The following is a 19,423-nucleotide window of genomic DNA, read 5'->3' on the forward strand; positions in this document are numbered from 1 at the left end:
GGGGCCTTCAAAAAAAATTTGTTCATAATAATAATAATAAATGGTTGTAATTCAAAAAAAAATTTGCAAACCGGGACACGCACTTCCGGGTTTGATGTGTTTGTAATCCAAAACGTATTCAAGGTACCACTGTATACATGTGGACCCTCAGTATGTAACCTCCCTGTAAGATACGAGTTACCGGTACATAGCATTCTGTCCAGCAGGAGGCAGTGATGAGTACAGGGGAGTCAGAGGGAAAGAGAGTCTGACCCCCCCCACACACCAAATGCATTTCTCCCCCATCCACCCCCATCCCATTTATCTGGAATATTTATGTCTTTCTCTAAATAAGGGCTGCCTCCTGACAAAATACATCTTAACTCAATTGTATGCATTTTAATATTTAGCATTTGCATATGAATAAAGATAATTCTGAAGGAAAAGAATTGGTCTTACTTGGGATGTGCCCATTGAACTTAATGGGCATGGCTAAAAGGTCTATATTCAATTCAAGGGGTCTTGTTGTTGTTTAGTCGTTTAGTCATGTCCGACTCTTCGTGACCCCATGGACCAGAGCACGCCAGGCACTTCTGTCTTCCACTGCCTCCCGCAGTTTGGTCAGACTCATGTTTGTAGCTTCGAAGACACTATCCAACCATCTCGTCCTCTGTCGTCCCCTTCTCCTTGTGCCCTCCATCTTTCCCAACATCAGGGTCTTTTCCAGGGAGTCTTCTCTTCTCATGAGGGGGCCAAAGTATTGGAGCCTCAGCTTGAGGATCTGTCCTTCCAGTGAGCACTCAGTGCTGATTTCCTTCAGGGCTGATCCCCTTCATGGATCACTGCCTTGCCGTGGCGAAGGGGCTTGAAGAACTCAGAGAAGCTATGAACTATGCCGAGCAAGGGGTCTACTCTTGAGTTAAAGAGTGGTGCACTCTTTGCTTTAGAAAAAGACATTTCCTCTTAGCCAGGATGGGGAGCTTATGAAAACTTGTATTAAAAAGAGTTAACTTTAAAAGAAGAAGAATACCTGATTAAATGATGAAGCATGAACCTGATGGAATAGAAAAGTTTCCAGCAGATGTTTCAAGTTTTAAATGAAAGGCACTTGCGGAGTCACTGTTGCACTATTCCACAATATTGGGCCGGTAACACTAAAAGGCTCGGTCTCTTGTTGCCAGGTGAGCTTTTGTCAACTTGGGGAACGACCAGCGATACTTCTGCGGACGATCTCAGTGACCAAGCTGGGATATAAGGGTTCATGTGGTCCCTGATACAACTGTCAATCACCTGATTCATAAATAATCACCTGAAAGAATCTCTCACCCCATACCCAATCAATCTCTGCACCCATCCAATACAATATACTGCTCAAGCCTTCATTGCTGTGGCACCCACTGTATGGAACTTCTTCCCCTTGAATGTTAGGCTGGTGCCATCTCTGCTGTCAGCTTGTCACCTACTGAAGACCTTCATCTTCCTACAAGCCTTTTGAGATCTTCCCCAGTATGCATCTGTATTGGAATTGCTCCTAAGATGCTTTCTCAGTTTGTTGTTTGCAGCCCTGGACTCCTTTGGACACCATTTTTGTTTGTTTGTAAATAAGTAACAAATACTAATAAAAAATATTTTAGAAATGGGACGTTGACATCCATCTTTGGTCGACAACTGAAAAAAATAATAATAATCTGCAGTGCTGGTTAAGCACCTTTGCATCAAGCTTAGAAACCTCTTCCCATGTGTCAAGGAAGTGGCTTGCAGCATCCGATTCTCTTCCCCTCCCCTTCCCATCGGTTACGGATAATGCTATTTAGCGGCTTATGAGCTCAAGCTCTTCCTTTGTTGCAGCTTCAACTTGGCAGCCGTCCAAAGGAGAGGGGGCACTTCCTTCTCAGAACTAATCCTCCCCACCCATCCCCATTTACCATCCTCAACATCTTTTGCTCTTATTCATCCTGCAAATTCCAGAGGGGAAGCTGCTGCCTAAGTCTTTCAAGGTGCCAGGAGACTCCTTTCTGCTGCAAGAGACTAGGAAATTTATGGTGGCATAGGCTTTTACTCCAGTCCATCAGATGCATGAAGTGTTATATTGAATTGCAACACACACACATACACATACACACACGCACAGAGTTGGGAGTTAGGGTGGGAATCGTGAATTCAGAGAGAAATGAACTGCAGAAAATTTAGGACGGTGATAAATAGGTGCCTTACAGTGGCAATGAATTTGCAAAACAGCCATCGATAACACAGCCATCCTGGCACTGGTATGCCAATTAATACATATAATATGCTTGAAATCGACTACCAGAGATGGCACTGAATCTCTACCAGTATTGCAATTTAGTAGTTTCACATTTTGTTCTCCCTAAACCATGTGTAACTCAGGATCTGGCAAAAGTGAGCTCCAGTCCATGAAAGGTTATGCCACGATAGATGTGGTTTTGCCACAATAGAGTGACACTCGTCTCCTGTTCTGGAAACTTTAGGTAAAGGTAAAGGTACCCCTGCCCGTACGGGCCAGTCGTGTCCGACTCTGGGGTTGCGCGCCCATCTCGCTTAAGAGGCCGGGGGCCAGCGCTGTCCGGAGACACTTCCGGGTCACATGGCCAGCGTGACAAAGCTGCTCTGGCAAGCCAGCACCAGCGCAGCACACGGAAACGCCGTTTACCTTCCTGCTATAAAGCGGTACCTATTTATCTACTTGCACTTAGGGGGGCTTTCGAACTGCTAGGTGGGCAGGAGCTGGGACCGAACAACGGGAGCTCACCTTGCCGTAGGGATTCGAACCGCCGACCATACGATCGGCAAGTCGTAGGTACTGAGGTTTTACCCACAGCGCCACCCGCATCCCTGGAAACTTTGGCCTTCGCTAATTAAGAGTACGGTTGTGTGTGTGCTTTTTTGTTTTGTTCTTAAACAAGATTAGATTTCCTGCACCCGAAAGAAGGCCTGGATTGGTTTCTACTGTATTTGGAGATTGGGTAGGACATAATGCTGCCCAAATATTTATATAAAAATTATAAAAATACAGTGCTTTTTTCTGGGGGGTACGCATACCCTAAACATTTTGCGAATCTTTGTACTTTTGTCCGTTTAATACATTTATTTCCCCCGATTTGAACTATAAAATGGTGATTTTTCTTGAATAAAAATGAGAGTACCCCCTAAACATTTTTAAAAGAAAAAAAGCACTGTGTGAGTGCTCTCCAGCTCTCATCAATCCCAGCTTCCGGACAAAAACACTATCCTCCTAATACTGTATAGTACTTTCTTACATCTGTAGTGTAGAGACTCGAACCCACTTCAAAAATGGCTCCTTGAGCTTCGCCGCCTTAAGCGAAGATGGCGGTTCCCCACCGGCTGCCCGGTTTCAGCTTCGAACTACGGGCACGCGACAGGAATTGTGCTTCCTTTATCTCCGTCCCCCACGGGGTACTTCCGGTCCTTCTCAACCCGGCCCTCCCCTCTGCCGGGACAGCCGCTGCCCGACTAACCGGGGGCGATGTCGGACACATGGAGCTCGATCCAGGCTCACAAGAAGCAGCTGGACTCGCTGCGGGAGCGGCTGCAGCGGAGGCGCAAGCAGGACCCCCTGGGTAAGGGAAGCAGGCGAAGGAAGCGCAGGGGTGTGTGGATAGGATAGGATAGGATAGGATAGGATAGGATAGGATAGGATGCTAGAAGGCACCAGGGCAGGGCTGCATCCAAGTAAGTCCTGCTCAGAGTAGACCCATTGGTATGAATGGACCTAGGCTAGGCGCGAATAGCTGAAGTCCATTCTCCTCTTGAGTATGGCTGAGGCTCCCGTTTGCACCATACAGTTAAAGCGTTACCATGCCACTTTGAAGAGTTTTGGTTTCCCAAATCCTGAGAATTGTAGCTTGTCAGGAGACACTCCTATTCTCCTCACGGAGCTACAGTTCCCAGAGTTCCCTAGGAAGGAGGGTTGGTTGCCGAACCACCCCAAGAACAGGTCCAGAACGTATTTTTTTAAAAAGCCCCGGTGAATCGGATCCAGTATCCTCGCTGCGCCTGAATACATCTTCTGGCCAACATCGTCTTTGCGTGGGTGCCCGTCTGTGCATCATCTAGTTGCTTTCATTTATTTATTTTTCGATTTTATGCATTTCAGTAATGTTACAAATCATTTTAACACTTCGAAACACGACTTCCTTCCTCCTCTTTATGCAGTTCCTTAATTTTTTTAAAAAAATTATTTTCTGTGTATTCCAAATTAACTTAATCATTTATTCATCTACTTTAAATGTATACTCTTATACAGGCTTCCTCAACCTTGGCCCTCCAGATGTTTTGAGACTACAATTCCCATCATCCCTGACCACTGGTCTTGCTAGCTAGGGATCATGGGAGTTGTTGGCCAAAAACATCTGGAGGGCCAAGGTTGAGGAAGCCTGCTCTTATAGAACTTCAGGTTGTTACAATAATCCTCCCAATGTTCTTAACTGTTTACAGTTTGTTTGTAAATATTCAACAAACCATTTCCATTCTTGATTTCTTATTATCTTGATTTCTTATTTTTCCGGTAAGTTTTGCTGTTTCTGCGTATTCCATAAAGCTTTTGTATCCGTTGTTGTTTTCATTTATTAATTGACAGTGGCCTACATCATGCAGTGGCTGTGAAGCCTTCCTTCGGAGGGCATTTGTCAATATATATGCTTAACGTAAGATGGATGTATCCACGGTTACTGTATTTTTAATGTGAGCTGATCCAGTGGGAGCTGTTCTGTTCTTTACCCTTCTTTCTTTTAGTTGCTTGTCTTCCTCCATGAAAAAATCGGTTTTAAAAGGAACCAACACCATGTTTCCAAAAGTTCATAGCAAGCTTCATAGCAGAACATAAGAGGCAGGATGCCTTTGAGTTCCACTTGCTGGGAATTGCAAATGATACTGTGCTGTGATACTCAGGTTCTGTTTTCAGGCTTCCTTTAGCAAGCAGCTGTGGGAGCAGAAAACTAGACTGGATGGACCTTTGGGCCTGATCCAGCTGTGGAGCTCTTCTTTAATAACCTCATCTCGCCTTACATTAGACCTGAGGAATCCGGACCTGGCCCTCAGCCCTCCCTTTCGAAGCGACAGTCCGGTTCCTTCGTCCGTCACGCCCAGCACCGCCACTGAGCCAGGGGATCTCGTGGCTGATCCTGAGCTTGAGAAGAAGCTCCTGCATCACCTCTCTGACTTAGGACTGGCCCTACCCACAGACGCTTTGTCTATCTGCCATGCCATTTCCACGGTGAGCATCAAAGCAATAAATCTGACTGAGTGTCATTGTCTGCTTCTCCCCTGACTTCACCTCTCCTAAGCAAGGTCTACATTCTTCCCATTGGCCTGTTGACTTTTAGGGACCCCCAGGTTTATTTGGGAGTCGGCACATCCTCTGCAGGATCCATTATTATTATTATTATTATTATTATTATTATTATTATTATTATTACTTTTCAAGTTTTTACATTTCACTGCTTTTGAACATTTCATTAATTTTACAATCATTTTGACATTTCAAAACTTGACTTCTTTCCCCCTCCTTAACTTTATTTTATTTTATTTTATTTTTTACTTTATCTTAACTTTATTTTTAATATCTTCTGCATATCCAAATTAACCTAATTTGTTCTTTGATTCATCTTCTTTAAATATATACTCTCATGAAACTTCTGGTTATTACAATAATATCCTCTGCAAGATCCTAAGAGTCTTGTTTGTTCTTTTAAAAGTGAGCGGGACTTGGTCCACTTTGTAGCAAAGAAAAACAATTAAAGCCTTATTATTAATTTATTTAAACTCCCACCTTTTTCCCTGACTGGACTCGAGGTGGCTTACAGATAATAAAAAAAATCACTAAAAAACATGGGGGGGGGAATAATAAAAAAGAAGACATTAATAGAATTAAAACTATACATATGTAAAGCCAGTTTAAAACTTACAAATAATTACAATAAAAACAGAATGGCATTAACTATGCTTTCTCCCCATCAGGGCACCCAAAAGTCATGGCTCTTTCAGTATGATTTTCTGTCCCCAGATGCAACCCCAAATGCCACTCTTTGGTGGCAGAGGCTCCCAGAGGGGCCTTGCAGATCATTAAAACCAAAACACCAAGACAGTCTGTGTCCAGGCTTTTACAGTCATACCTTGGATCTCAAACACCTTGGCTCCCAAACAAATCTGCTCCCGAACGACCAAAACCTGGAAGTGAGTATTCCGGTTTTCGGATGTTCTTTCAGAAGCCGAATGTCCAACGGGGCTTACAGGGCTTCTGATTGGCTGCAGGAGCTTCCTGCAACCAATCAGAAGCCGCGCTTTGGTTTTTGAATGTTTTGGAAGTCAAACGGATATCTGGGACGGATTCTGTTCGACTTCCGAGGTATGGCTGTAATTTAAAAGACATGAAAGGAAGACAAGGATGGGGAGTGGGGAGGAAAAAAGTTGCTTGGGCACCGGTTTTTAAAATTAGCTTTCTTATAATGACCAGATGAGATGGAAACTGTTCTGGTAGTTTGATGGAACAGCCATTACCACATGAGACAAAGGAAGAGACAAAAAAAAGCAGGCTGATATCTCAGCAGAGCCAAGAGATCATCCCTGCCTCCCATTTGCTCCAGCAATTTCCCCTCTCTCTCCAGAGCAGAGCAAAAGCTTGCATGTTCCATATAAACTTGGTGAGGTTAAGCAGTTTATTTGTTGCTGCTTTGCTTAGTCTGTTGCTGTTTTGATCGTGACAGGCTGGTCTCATAGAAACATAGGGAGTTGTCTCAGTATTCACGGGGTCTCTGCCATGGGAGCATATTCACCCCGTGCTTTTCAAGCTGCTGGCTCCCGGTGGAGTACAGGGTCAGATTTAAGGTGCTGGTTTTGACCTTTAAAGCCCTTCGCAGCCTAGGACCCTCGTAACTACGGGACCGCCTCTCCCGATATGCCCCACGGAGAGCCTCAAGGTCCATAAATAGCAACATCCTAGAGATCCCGGGCCCTAGGGAAGTCAGATTAGCCTCAACCAGAGCCAGGGCCTTTTCAACTCTGGCTCCGGCCTGGTGGAACGCTCTGCCTCATGAGACCAGGGCTCTGCAGGATCTGATTTCTTTCCGCAGGGCCTGTAAGACAGAGTTGTTCCGCCTGGCCTTTGGCTTGGAGCCAATTTGATTCCCTCCCTCTCTTTCTTTCTTTTTTCTTTTCCTTTCTCCTCCTGCGATGAGGCTACATTTTAATATTTTAATGTTTCAATATTTTGATGTTGTATTTTAATTTTGTTTTTAAGTTGTAATCATTCAACTTGTTTTTATTATTGCTTGTTAGCCGCCCTGAGCCCGGCCTTGGCTGGGGAGGGCGGGGTATAAATAAAAATTATTATTATTATTATTATTATTATTATTATTATTATTATTATTCTCTACACTGACTGGCAGTCTCTCTCCATGGCTTCAGACTGGTGTCTCCCAGCCCTACCTGGAGATGCTGGGGATTGAACCCAGGACCTTTTGCATGCAAGGCAGATGCTTTGCCACTGAGCCACAGCTCTTCCACTCCCCTGTTGTCTGATGCTGCCGGTCCACACCTCCTCAACCTCCTCTGACTGGCTTCCTCCTCGTCCCGCAGCCCGAAGCCCCCGCCACTCAGCGGAGCGTGGAAAGCCTCTTGCAGAAGTTTGCGGCGCAGGAGCTCATTGAGGTCAAACGGGGCCTCCTCCAGGATGACGACCAGCCCATGCTGGTCACCTACGCTGACCACTCCAAGCTCTCCGCCATGATGGGTGCCGTGGCCGAGAAGAAGGACTCCGGGGAAGGGGTCGGGCCCGGAGGGCCAAAGAGGAGAGCCGGGGAGCAGGACGCCGGGGTTCCTGCCTCCGCGTCCGGGGCCGCTCCCTCTGCCTTGGCGTCTTCCGAGGTGCTCAAGGAGCCCCCCAAGAAGTCTCGCAAGCAGGCCTCGGACCTGGACCTGGAGATTGAGAGCCTGCTGAGCCAGCAGTCGACGAAGGAGCAGCAGAGCAAGAAGGTAGGCGAGGGGAATGGGTAGTCAAATTGTGCGAGTACTTGGAGCTCGCAAAGCTGACAGATGCAATAAGAGATAAACCTAAAAAAATGGTGAAAGGAGAATGGGAATGTTTAAATAATTATTTAGGGGACAAGGGCTCAGCAAGAAAGATCTGGCTATGTTTAGAATGATACTGCATAGAGAAATGTTCCCAGATACCAAGATGAGGGAGTCTTTTGGAATGCAGATAGAGATAATTGATATGAATAATGATCTGTTGTGAGCTTGACGGAAGTGTACAATAGATGAGCTTTCCTGCTTTGGCTCATCTTCCTTTTTCTTTTTCTTTTTTTCCCTATTTTTCTTTTTTCTTTTCTTTTATCTTTCCCATAGTTGCTTATGTTCTGTGTCATGTACTTCAATATTTTTTGTAGGTTTTTAAAGGTTTTTTTCCATTACTATTAAGGAATTTTCCTTTGTAATTTTGGTTGTCTATATTTATATGTACCTGTTTAAAGCAAAATAAAAGTTAAAAAAAAAGAAGGTAGGGGAGGGAGGGACGGCTGCTAAATCCCAGGGTGGTCGTGAAAAACCAGCGGAGTCTGGTCCCTGAGGGCAAATGGCGCACTGCCTCACCAACCCCAGCCCGCCCTCAGCCAGCCCTCATTTGCCCATCTTATCCTGAGGAGGCCACTGCCTGCCAACTTCCTCCTCAAGTTTTCTTGTAATTCACAGCCAGCTGTTCCCTTTGGCAGTATCCTGAGAATGCCCTCATCAATAATAATAAAAATAAAAATAATAATTTATTATTTATACCCCGCCCATCTGGCTGGGTTTCCCCAGCCACTCTGGGCAGCTTCCAACAGAACACTAAAATACAATAACCCTATTAAACATTAGAAGCCTCCCTAAACAGAGCTGCCTTCAGATGTCTTCTAAAAGTTTGGTAGTTATTTTTGTCTTTGATATTTGGTGGGAGGGCGCTCCACAGGGCGGGTGCCACTACCGAGAAGGCCCTCTGCCTGCTTCCCTGTAACTTGGCTTCTCGCAGCGAGGGAACCGCCAGAAGGCCCTCGGCACCGGACCTCAGGCAGAAAGATGGAGGTGGAGACGCTCCTTCAGGTATACTGGACCGAGGCCGTTTAGGGCTTTAAAGGTCAGCACCAACACTTTGAATTGGTCTTGGAAACATACTGGGAACCAGTGTAGGTCTTTCAAGACTGGTGTTACATGGTCTCGGCGGCTGCTCCCAGTCACCAGTCTTTTCAGGCCCACTTTTGTTTGAGATAGAAATACAGTAATCACAATACACAAAGTGCAACAGGCTGAATAATCATAACAGTGAACATTTTATTGGTTGTTTCCTAACATAAAGGTCTAGCCCAGTATGTGCAACATATACAGTTCATATATACGATATATAACCTATGAAAATACATTTCTTCTTTTCTTATCCGTTTCTTCTTGTGAGTTCCTGTGTAACACAATCCTTAGGTAAAAATAGAAAAGTCTTCAAGGTAACGAGAACAACACAGCTGATGTAGACTGCTGGTGCAGGTGCAAACTGCTAACTTGGGCAGAACAAGGTTTCTGGATATCTCCCTTGTTTCACCCCAAAGGGCTTCCTCAGCTGATATTAGATCTATACAATATAAATAAACGCATAGTAATACAATATCATTTATATGTAAGTTAAACAATGGGGGAGCTAGGATACAACCTTGCTTAACTCCCTTTGTGCCTGGCATGGCTCTTGTGAGCTTCCCATTTGTAGAGCTACGCACTTTCAGCACAGTGTTTTCTTATAGGCATTTAATTAAGAACAATAATCTTTTGTCTATACTTGAAGCGTTCAACTTATCCCAACAGTCTTATTCAAGAGATTGAATCGAATGCAGCTTTCAGATCAATGAAAGCTGCATAGAGCACACTACCTGGTTTCTTAACATACTTATCTATAAAATGGGCTAGTACAAAGCAATGGTCTGTAGCTGATCTGCCTTGTCTAAATCCTGCTTGCTCTTTGGCAAGAATAGCATCATCAGTTATCCAATCAACTAGCTTATTGTAAAGATGCTTTACAATAACCTCCTTTTTACACTTAAGTGTTGCCCTTGAAGACGTCAGCAGGGAGGAAAATGACAGCATAAAGAGAATTAGTTGGCTCCAGCTGTCATTGGCTCTGGCGCCACCTGCTGTTGGCATCTCTGCTTTCCACCCAATGAGCACCTGGCAAAATTTGTTTTATTTTAGGATTAGGCATTTACAGCCTTCCTTTCATTATGCAGTCCCAAAGTGGGTTATGTACATCTCAGTGCAATACCTAGACATTTATACTGGTGGTGTATTCTGATCTGATGCTGCACCTCTCAAAGACCTGTACAGAAAAAAGGCGCTCCTGATCTGACGTTGAAATGTATACACAGTCGTAACTTGGAAGTCGAATGGAATCCGTTCCGGAAGTCCGTTCGATTTCCAAAACATCCGGAAACCAAAGCGCGGCTTCTGAATGGCTGCAGGAAACTCCTGCAGCCAATCAGAAGCTACGGAGGCTCCGTCGGATGTTCGGGTTCCAAAGAATGTTTGCACACCAGAACACTCACTTCCGGGTTTGCGGCGTTCAGGAGCCGAAACGTCCGAGTATCAAGGTGTTCATGATCCAAGGTACAACTGTAGTGAGGCGGCCAGATGCACCTTGGAAGGGGAAACATTCCACAGTTTGGGGGGCCACCACAGAGAAGGCTCTCTTGTGTACTGCTGCCCCACGAACTTCACAGGGTGGCTGAAAGGTCAGCAGGGCATCCCTGCACATCGCAACACCTGGGCAGGTCTGCATGCTTGGGGTCTAGAGTCCATAATTTTCCCAGTGTGCTGTCTCCGTCGATGGTCAGTTGGATGGTGTACGCTAGGGGTGGGGGTCAGGATCTAGCCGGCAGGGAGGATGCTGAGCGCGTGCACATACACACATACACGCTATGGGCCACTTTTACAAGTGGGTGTGTCCGCACACCTGTCACGTCAGCTGATATCACAATGACATCAAATGTTGCAACTTCAAAGAAGAGAATCCTTGATTCTTTCCGTTTCAGGCATGCCTTCAAACTGTGGCTGCAAAGTAGCATTTTTGCCTTTGCATCCTGGCTCAAACTCAACCCAGGAGACAAGTGGGGCTTGCAGTCATTTAGCTCCAAACGCCAAACCCTGCTTTCAGGAAGGATTGGCCGCACATGGGGGCTCCCAATATGATGACATATACCTCCCCTTAAAAAGAAAAAAGCCCCCCCCCCCCAGAAAAAGACCTGCCCTCTTAGCAAGCAATGTGGATGGAGACCAGAAATGAAGATTAATTCCAGTTGGAACCATGAAGACTGGAAGCCCAGGCAATTTTTGTGTGTGTGTCTTTCTTTCCACTGACCTGGTCTCCCCAGGTGAGCCAGGAGATCTTGGAGCTGCTGAACACGACGACGGCCAAGGAGCAGTCCATCGTGGAGAAGTTCCGCTCACGAGGCCGGGCGCAGGTGCAAGAGTTTTGCGACTATGGAACCAAAGAGGAGTGCATGAAGGCCAGTGACGCCGACCGGCCGTGCCGAAAGCTCCACTTCCGGTGAGCCTCTGGGCTTCAGTGAGCCCCGAAACAGTTTTGGAAATGCTGCAGGACTTCCAGAAACTTTTAGAGCGGGATCTTGGAAGGCAGGCTTTGTGACTGAGCGCCGGGGTCTTGCTCCGTGCCGTGTCTTGGCCTTGCTTTATAAAACCAGCCCCAGTGAATCATATTAAAGATGCAGGTGACCTAGTTTCTGAAGACGGTTCGGAAACTCCAGCTGGTGCAGAACTTGGCTGCCAGGTTGCTCACCCACGGGGCAAGATAGTTTTAAGCATATAACGACAATCCTGGCCTGGCTGCACCGACTGCCAATTAATTTCTGGGCCCAATTCAAAAGGTTGGCTTTGACCTATAAAGCCTAAAAGGGCCCAGACCGCAATACAGTGGTACCTCGGGTTACAGACACTTCAGGTTACAGACTTTGCTAACCCAGAAATAGTACCTCAGGTTAAGAACTTTGCTTCAGGATGAGAACAGAAATTGCGCAGCGGCAGCAGGAGGCCCCATTAGCTAAAGTGGTGCTTCAGGTTAAGAACAGTTTCAGGTTAAGAACGGACTTCCAGAACGAATTACCGTATTTTTCGCCCCATAGGACGCACCTAGTTTTTTTGGGTTGGTGGGGAAATAAAGAAAAAATATTATTCCCCCCCCCCCCAAGGCACGGGGGTGGCACGGGGGAAGCCCGAGCTTCCCCCAACCCCAGCCCCCAGAACAGCCTGCTATCCGCAAACCTCGGGAGCCGTGCCGGTCTTCCCAGGCTTGCAGAGAGCTGCGCGAAGCCTGGGCACACTCTTCAGCGCGCCCCAGGCTTCGGAATGCAGGCAGCTCTGCGCAACCTTTGGGAGCCCGGGAGCACAGAGCTGCACGAAGCCCGGGAGTGCAGGCAGCTCTGCGCAACCCTCGGGAGCCCGGTGCGGCTTTGCACCAGGCTCCCGAGGGTTGCGCAGAGCTTCCTGAATCCTGGAGAGCGAGAGAGGTCGGTGCGCACCGACCCCTCTTGCTCTCCAGGATTCAGCGAAAGCCTGCATTCGCCCCATAGGACGCACACACATTTCCCCTTCATTTTGGGAGGGGAAAAAGTGCGGCCTATAGGGCGAAAAATACAGTAAGTTCTTAACCCAAGGTGCCACTGTACCTTGAGGGCAGGCTCTCTCTGTATGCACGAACCCAGACCCCACATTGATCTGTTGAGGCCCCTTCCATGTGAGGTCCGGAGTGTGGCAACATGAGAATGGGCCTCTTCTACAGTGGCTCCCTGCTTTTGGAATGCTCTCCCCTGGGGAGCTTCATTACATACCTTTAGGTGCCAGGAGAAACCATTCCTCTATAATCAGGATTTTGACTAATCTATGGTTCCCAACCTTTTTTTGGCCATGTCCCACCTAAGCATCTCAAAAATCCTGATTCTCCCATCTCACTCCCCACCCCACCCCCGGTGACATATAATTCTTATTATTCAAAAAGTGATCTCCAATTCACATGGAGGAAACCTAAAAAGCCATTAACTGTTAATAACTCCTTCTCAAATTGCCCCCCTTAAAAATCAAATTGCCCCCCTGTGGGAACCATGGCTCTATATCCTTTTAAACTGTGTGGGTGTTGGGGTGTTATGGTTTTGTTTGGTATTGTGTTACACATTTTTGTGTTTTTATACTGTAAAACTGTATACTGATCCTCTGATGAAGGTAAAGAAATTTAATTAATAATTATAACAAAATCCAAAACAGTAACAATTAATTGCACATTTATTCAAAATCCAGCTAAAGTGGTTTAGTTTAATTAATCCAACAAAACTGATGAATTTGATCCAGTGATGCCAGTTTTTCAAAGTCCGATAGTCATTCACAACTCCAGTGCCCCTGCTGCCAACCCCTTGCCTCTTAGCTCCCACCACTAGGTAATCCCACCACTGATTCCACTGCTTTAGAGAACCACCAGTTTAGATGAACTTTAATAATTATTCATATCTGAACCGTGCCTTCAAGGGGGTGGGATATTTAGTTTGCCATTTTATTTCTAATTATTAAGAAATATTATTATTCGCACGGGCCTTTCAAAGTCGCGTATCGTAAAGCCCAAACCCAGAAATATGTGAATCCTGTTAAAATCACATCCAGTCGAGCAGTCGGGGGGGAGGGTGTGTGTCAGAGGCTTCATATGAAACGGTCCAAGGTGGACGTGAAGCAAGGTAAAATCTAGAGAAGCAGCCACCCCTTCTCCTTGCAGCCGCATCATCAACAAGCACACGGACGAGTCTCTGGGGGACTGCTCCTTCCTCAACACCTGCTTCCACATGGACACCTGCAAGTACGTCCACTACGAAATCGATGCCTGTGCCGACCTGGACGCCCCTTGCGGGCGGGAGCTGAGCTCGGGCCAGGAGCTGGCGCTGCCCCAGGCAGTGGGGAGGGACTCCAGTGTGGACCGCCTTTTCCCTCCGCAGGTACCCAGGGCTGGCCGCAGCGGATATCTGCAGCGGTGGGGAGGCGGGGAGGCATCCATGACTTGGTACGGGGGAGCTTCCTGTGGATGCCGCCTTAATTACAGCGGAACCTCGGGTTACGTCCCTATCTGGATATGTAGTCTTTGGGTTGCAAAAGCAGCAAACCCGGAAGTATTTTTCCAGGTTTCGCTGCTCGCGCATGCACAGAAGTGCTCTATCAGCCGTGCACAGAAGTGGCGCCTCTGGTTACGGATTTTTGGGGTGCGCAGAGACCCCTGGAATGAATTACCGTATTTTTCGCTCTATAAGATGCACCAGACCACAAGACGCACCTAGTTTTTGGAGGAAAACAAGAAAAAAATATTCTGAATCTCAGAAGCCAGAACAAGAAGAGGGATCGCTGCGCAGCGAAAGCAGCGATCCCTCTTGCTCTTCTGGCTTCTGGGATAGCTGCGCAGCCTGCATTCGCTCCATAAGACGCACACACATTTCCCCTTATTTTTGGGAGGGAAAAAGTGAGCCTTATAGAGCAAAAAATACGGTAAATCCATATCCAGAGGGTCCACTGTATTTTGTGGGGGTTTTTTGAAGCACTTCTCCATGTTCTCTAAGGCATTCCCTTCCCCGTTTCCTCTCTTTGCCCCCAGTGGATTTGCTGCGACATCCGCTACCTTGATGTCAGCATCCTGGGCAAGTTCGCTGTCGTGATGGCCGACCCGCCTTGGGACATCCACATGGAGCTTCCATACGGGACCCTCACGGACGACGAGATGAGGCGCCTCAACATCCCTGTCCTGCAGGATGAGGGGTTCCTCTTTCTGTGGGTCACCGGCCGGTATGGGACATTAACCCAGCTTGTTCTTCCTCCGAGGATCTCCCCTTTCCCCTTCATGCTCATGACGACCCTGGCAGGTAGGGCAGGCAGAGGGATAGCATCACCCAGTGAGTTTGGTGGCCGAGACGGGATTTGAACCCTGGTCCAGCAGTCTAACCACTACACCAGGTATTCCCCACCCTACAGCCCTCCCGATATTCTTGTGCTCTGAACTCCCATCAGCCCCCAGGCAGCATGGCTCAGGAGGGGATCTGTGGCTGAGAAACGCCTGGCAGGACCAGATTCTCCCACGTACCACCATCTCGGCAAGACCCAGAGGGCGACAGAGAACCAGGAAGAACCTGGCTTTTTAGAGCGGTAGATAGATCTAAGGTCTAAGTAACCTTTTCGGGGCCAGGAAGGGGTGGAACCAGAGGAAAAAACAGATGGAACAATGAATCCAAATGTTGCCTTTGTACTGTAGGCTACGGTCTGTACACACCGAACTCTAGCCTCCCTCCAGGCAGACAAGAGGCATTCTCAGAGGTCAAGTGCAGCCAAAATACAGAGGCTGTGAAGTAGGGCCCGTGTGGCCTGGGGGCCAGTTAAAAGAGGCAGGAGGGACACATTGAGATTCTCCCACCTGCGAGGTAGGAGCAAGCTTGCTCTGGAGTGGGAGTGTTAACAGCCTCAACCCATTCAACTATGGGGCAACAGGAGACAGGGGCGGAAAGGGTTTCTCTCTTCCCCACTCATGAGCAGCCATGATTCATTCACCATTCATATTGCTCTTTTCTCTCTCTGTTGCAACTGCAAGGGCCATGGAACTCGGCCGGGAGTGCCTGAATCTCTGGGGGTAAGTGCCAAAGGTGGAGGGTCCTCTCTTTCTGGAACCCCTCTTCTTTCTGCTCAGTCTCACTGCCTGCTGTCCTCCCCTCTCCCTCTGCATTCTAGGTACGAGCGAGTAGATGAGATAATCTGGGTGAAAACAAACCAGCTCCAGCGCATTATCCGGACGGGGCGGACAGGCCACTGGCTCAACCATGGCAAAGAGCACTGCTTGGTAATTGGGATGGGGGGAAGAGAGAAAATAGGTTAGGAATCCCATGGAAATGGAAAGCATACAGGAGTCCTGGTTATTTTGGGGTGGAGGGAGACACACAGGGAGTCTATAATTATCAGCATGTTGGCTCGTCCATGTATAATCCCTCAAGTGCAGAACTTGGGCATGCTGGAGAGACTTTAAAAAAGCAAGCTACTAGCCCTCATGGCTGTTGAGAAGAACCGAGAGATACCCCATGCCTTTTCCGTCCCCCTGGCTTTCCCTGGTTGAAAACAGCTGAACACCAAAATTATTGAGAACACTAGATTACAGCGGGGCGGGGGGGGGGTGGAGAATAAAGCTTGGGCCACTGCTCATTGTTTTGTGGGCTCCACAAAGCCCACTGAAATGCTTAGCCTGTGGCCTGTACTTCTCTGCCTCGCCTGGGGTGGGGAGTCTGTCAAAACACCTTTCCTGGGTGTCCTATTTCTTTAGAACGCTTGGTCCGTGCAATATTGCAGGTGATAACAGTGCCAATTCACTGCAATGGATAGCTCAGGGATAGCCGACGTCGTGCCCTACAAGTGTTGTTGGACTCCAGCTCCCATGAGCCCCAACACTGGAGAGATGATAGATGTAGTCCCAACACTATCTTTGCAAAAGCTGCTCTTAGCGGCTTCACCTTAGAGGGGAAGGTAATGCCTTGCCCTTTCTTTTGAGGAGCCCTGCAATAGAGAACGCAAAGCATTGCATGTAAATGGGCACAAGTTACGGAGGAGCCCAATTGTGCCTGAACCATCTTTTTTTTTGTGGGCAGGTCGGGGTGAAAGGAAACCCCCAGGGCTTCAACCGAGGTCTCGACTGCGACGTCATTGTGGCAGAGGTAAGGCAGAGTTGGGTCAGCCCAACATTGGATCCAGGGGCGGCGGAAAGATCCCCCCACGATATTTACCGTCTGACATTTACTGTCCCGCAGGTACGCTCCACCAGTCACAAGCCAGACGAGATCTATGGCATGATCGAGCGGCTCTCGCCTGGGACCCGCAAAATAGAGCTCTTTGGGCGACCCCATAACGTCCAGCCCAACTGGTGAGCGTCACCCATCCCTTTTGACCCTGAACCGTTGAATGACCTCTCAACTCTCTCTTTAAGATTTGAACTCTGCGGCAAAGCCCATGGTTCTCATGTCAACTTTTGACAGAATTTAGAAATGTAGTCCATGGTTCGATCCCTGGGATCTTCCAAGTAGGACTGGGAATATCCCATCTGCAGCCCAGGAGAGCTGCTGCCAGTCAGTACTGAGCTAGATGGATCAATGGGCTGACTTGGCATCCTTTGCTGTTCCCAATCCAGCCCAAGCCATGCGAGGAAAGGGAATTATTTTTATGCCCTTTCTGGGACCACCTTGAAAATTTAACTTTAGAATCTTAAGTCTGTTCAGATCGCTCGACGGATTTTCAAACTTCCAAGTAAATTTCAGAATTTGTTTGTGCTGTTTAAAGGATGTTGCTGAGAGTATACATCAGACACGTCAATGAGCTCCTCTTAGTGCCAGATTAAGAAGTCACCCTACATGGGTTTTTTTTTTTTAAGAAAAGCAACCCCAAGTAGTCTTTGAAAAGGTTTAAGCCATCCAGATGTTGTTACCCTCTCCCATCAGCCCCAGATGTGGAGCTGCATGTGGAGAGCATGTTAGGTACTCCTGCCCTACACAAATCAAAGTTTGCATCTCTCTCTTAAACCTGCTGAATTACGTCTCCTTTAATACCATACCAACAGTTGTGGCCTCCCTAACCAAAGAATTCCAGGCACTGTAGTTTGGCAAGAGCATCCCTGCTTCAAAGAGCCTCAGCTGCTGGAAACATGTGAGCTGTGACCCCTATGCAGCATTTGCAGTCAGCTAGGTCAGGGCTCAGCTTGAGGGGAGCAAGTCTGCCTGGGAACTGAAGATGGGAGAAGAGCGTTCTCAGACCAAAGGTCCATCTAATCGAGCATCCAGTTTTCACTGCGGCTAACCTGATGCCCCAGTGGGAAACCAGCAAGCAGAATTGTAGCATAGGCATTGTAGCATTCCCCTCCTGTGGTTTCCAGCAACTGGGATTCAGAAACATCGCTGCCTCCAGTTGTGGAGGCAGAGCGTAGCCAATGTCACTATTAGCACCTCGATGGCCTTCTCTTCCCTGAATTTGTCCAGTCCTCTTGGAAAACCATCCAAGTTGGTGGCCGTCAAATGAGGTTTTGCTTAAAGATGCAACATTACGCTTGGTGGCAACTCTAAATAAATAGACAGAGATCTGGTGATCTGATCTGGGTAGGTGGCAGATACTGTTATTGCTACTATTATTTAGGGGGCAATCCTGTCCACGGGAATGAGTTGGGATTAGGATGCAGCCAATCTGTGGCTGAGTGAGGAGCCTGAGCTCAGCCAAAGATACCTTGGCATTCTCTTCCCACTTACAGATCTCAGCAGCTGATAATCAAAAGTTTTCCACCAGTGCCCTTTAACCAGTCCTTCACTCAGCCTCACACTGGAACCACAACACAGGTTTTATATAGACCCCCTTTCCTCATTCCCTCCACTCTCCCCTTAATCCATCCCCCCCCCCCTCTCTCTCTCTCTCTCTCTCTCTCTCTCTCTCTCTCTCTCTCTCTCATGTCTTAGGATCACGCTTGGTAACCAGCTGGACGGAATCCACCTGCTGGATCCAGATGTGGTGGCTCAGTTCAAACAACGTTACCCAGATGGAATCATCTCCAAGCCCAAGAATATGTAGAGGGGAGACAAGGGGAGATTTCAGCGCGATGGACCAAAGGGGTGTTTTGCAGGAGGTGCTGGCAAAAGCAATGGATTGTATTCTAATATAGGGTGGTTTTTTTTCTAAAATAAAACAAACAAAATGGATTCTTTCTCCATAGCCGAGACTTGGGAAGAATGTGGGATGTAGAATCGAGAGCCCAGTTCCTGTGGAAGATGCTGTTTAGTTCCCTAGAGGCACTTAGTGATTGTTAGGTAGAAGGCTGCAACTCCCTCGACCCTAACCCACCCATTATTCCGCCTGTATTCCTTGCTGGTGGGTCTTGGAAGCAGCTCACCAGCAAGGCGAAGCTTCTGGGCACAGGAGAGGGGATGGGCAAGACCTTGCTCCTGGACTTTGGATTATCCCACTGAAAGGCTGCATGAGATGAGGGAGCGGCCTCTTGCTCCTACCCTCTCCTCCCTTCAGGGCAGGGGGAAATTCCACACAAGGTGAAGATGAGCTCCTGCTGCTCCTTTCCCTCTCATGTGAAGCTGGCTGGTTGCTGTGGCTCTACGGTGCTGGATCCCAGTTACCGAGAGGAGGCAATGAACGGAGCGCAGCTCAGTGGGAATGAATGTGTTTTGCATGCAGAAGGTTCCAGATTTCAGGCACAGAAGGAGACCCCTATGTGCTTCTGCAAGGAGCTGGAGTCTCCTACACTCGTGCCAAGCAAAACAAGATGCCCAGCTTTGGGGCAAGACACTGCCCACCCCTTTCCAATCCATTTGGTGGGAGGACGTTCCTAAATTGTAGA

At 47.7% G+C, this 19,423-nt stretch overlaps 1 protein-coding gene across 1 annotated transcript; it reads left to right on the forward strand.

Annotated features, from left to right (window-relative positions):
- The first annotated feature begins 3,417 nt into the window (after nt 1-3,417).
- Nucleotides 3,418-18,778, forward strand: METTL3 (methyltransferase 3, N6-adenosine-methyltransferase complex catalytic subunit). Its single transcript, XM_081885241.1, has 11 exons — nt 3,418-3,578; nt 5,031-5,233; nt 7,594-7,989; nt 11,397-11,572; nt 13,799-14,015; nt 14,663-14,850; nt 15,647-15,685; nt 15,784-15,892; nt 16,689-16,754; nt 16,848-16,960; nt 18,534-18,778. Exons 1-11 carry the CDS (start codon nt 3,485-3,487, stop codon nt 18,643-18,645), a joined length of 1,713 nt encoding a protein of 570 aa, XP_081741367.1. The 5' UTR covers nt 3,418-3,484; the 3' UTR covers nt 18,646-18,778.
- Nucleotides 18,779-19,423: the final 645 nt, after the last annotated feature.

This window comes from Podarcis melisellensis, assembly GCF_964234715.1.
Source record: "Podarcis melisellensis genome assembly, chromosome: 13".
Lineage (NCBI taxonomy): Eukaryota > Metazoa > Chordata > Lepidosauria > Squamata > Lacertidae > Podarcis > Podarcis melisellensis.

Coding starts and splice junctions, on each gene's coding strand:
- METTL3 (XM_081885241.1), top strand. CDS start 3,485: ATGTCGGACACATGGAGCTCGATCCAGGCTCACAAGAAGCAGCTGGAC. Junction 5,234..7,593: donor TCTGCCATGCCATTTCCACG/GTGAGCATCAAA, acceptor CTCGTCCCGCAG/CCCGAAGCCCCCGCCACTCA. Junction 14,016..14,662: donor ACCGCCTTTTCCCTCCGCAG/GTACCCAGGGCT, acceptor CTTTGCCCCCAG/TGGATTTGCTGCGACATCCG.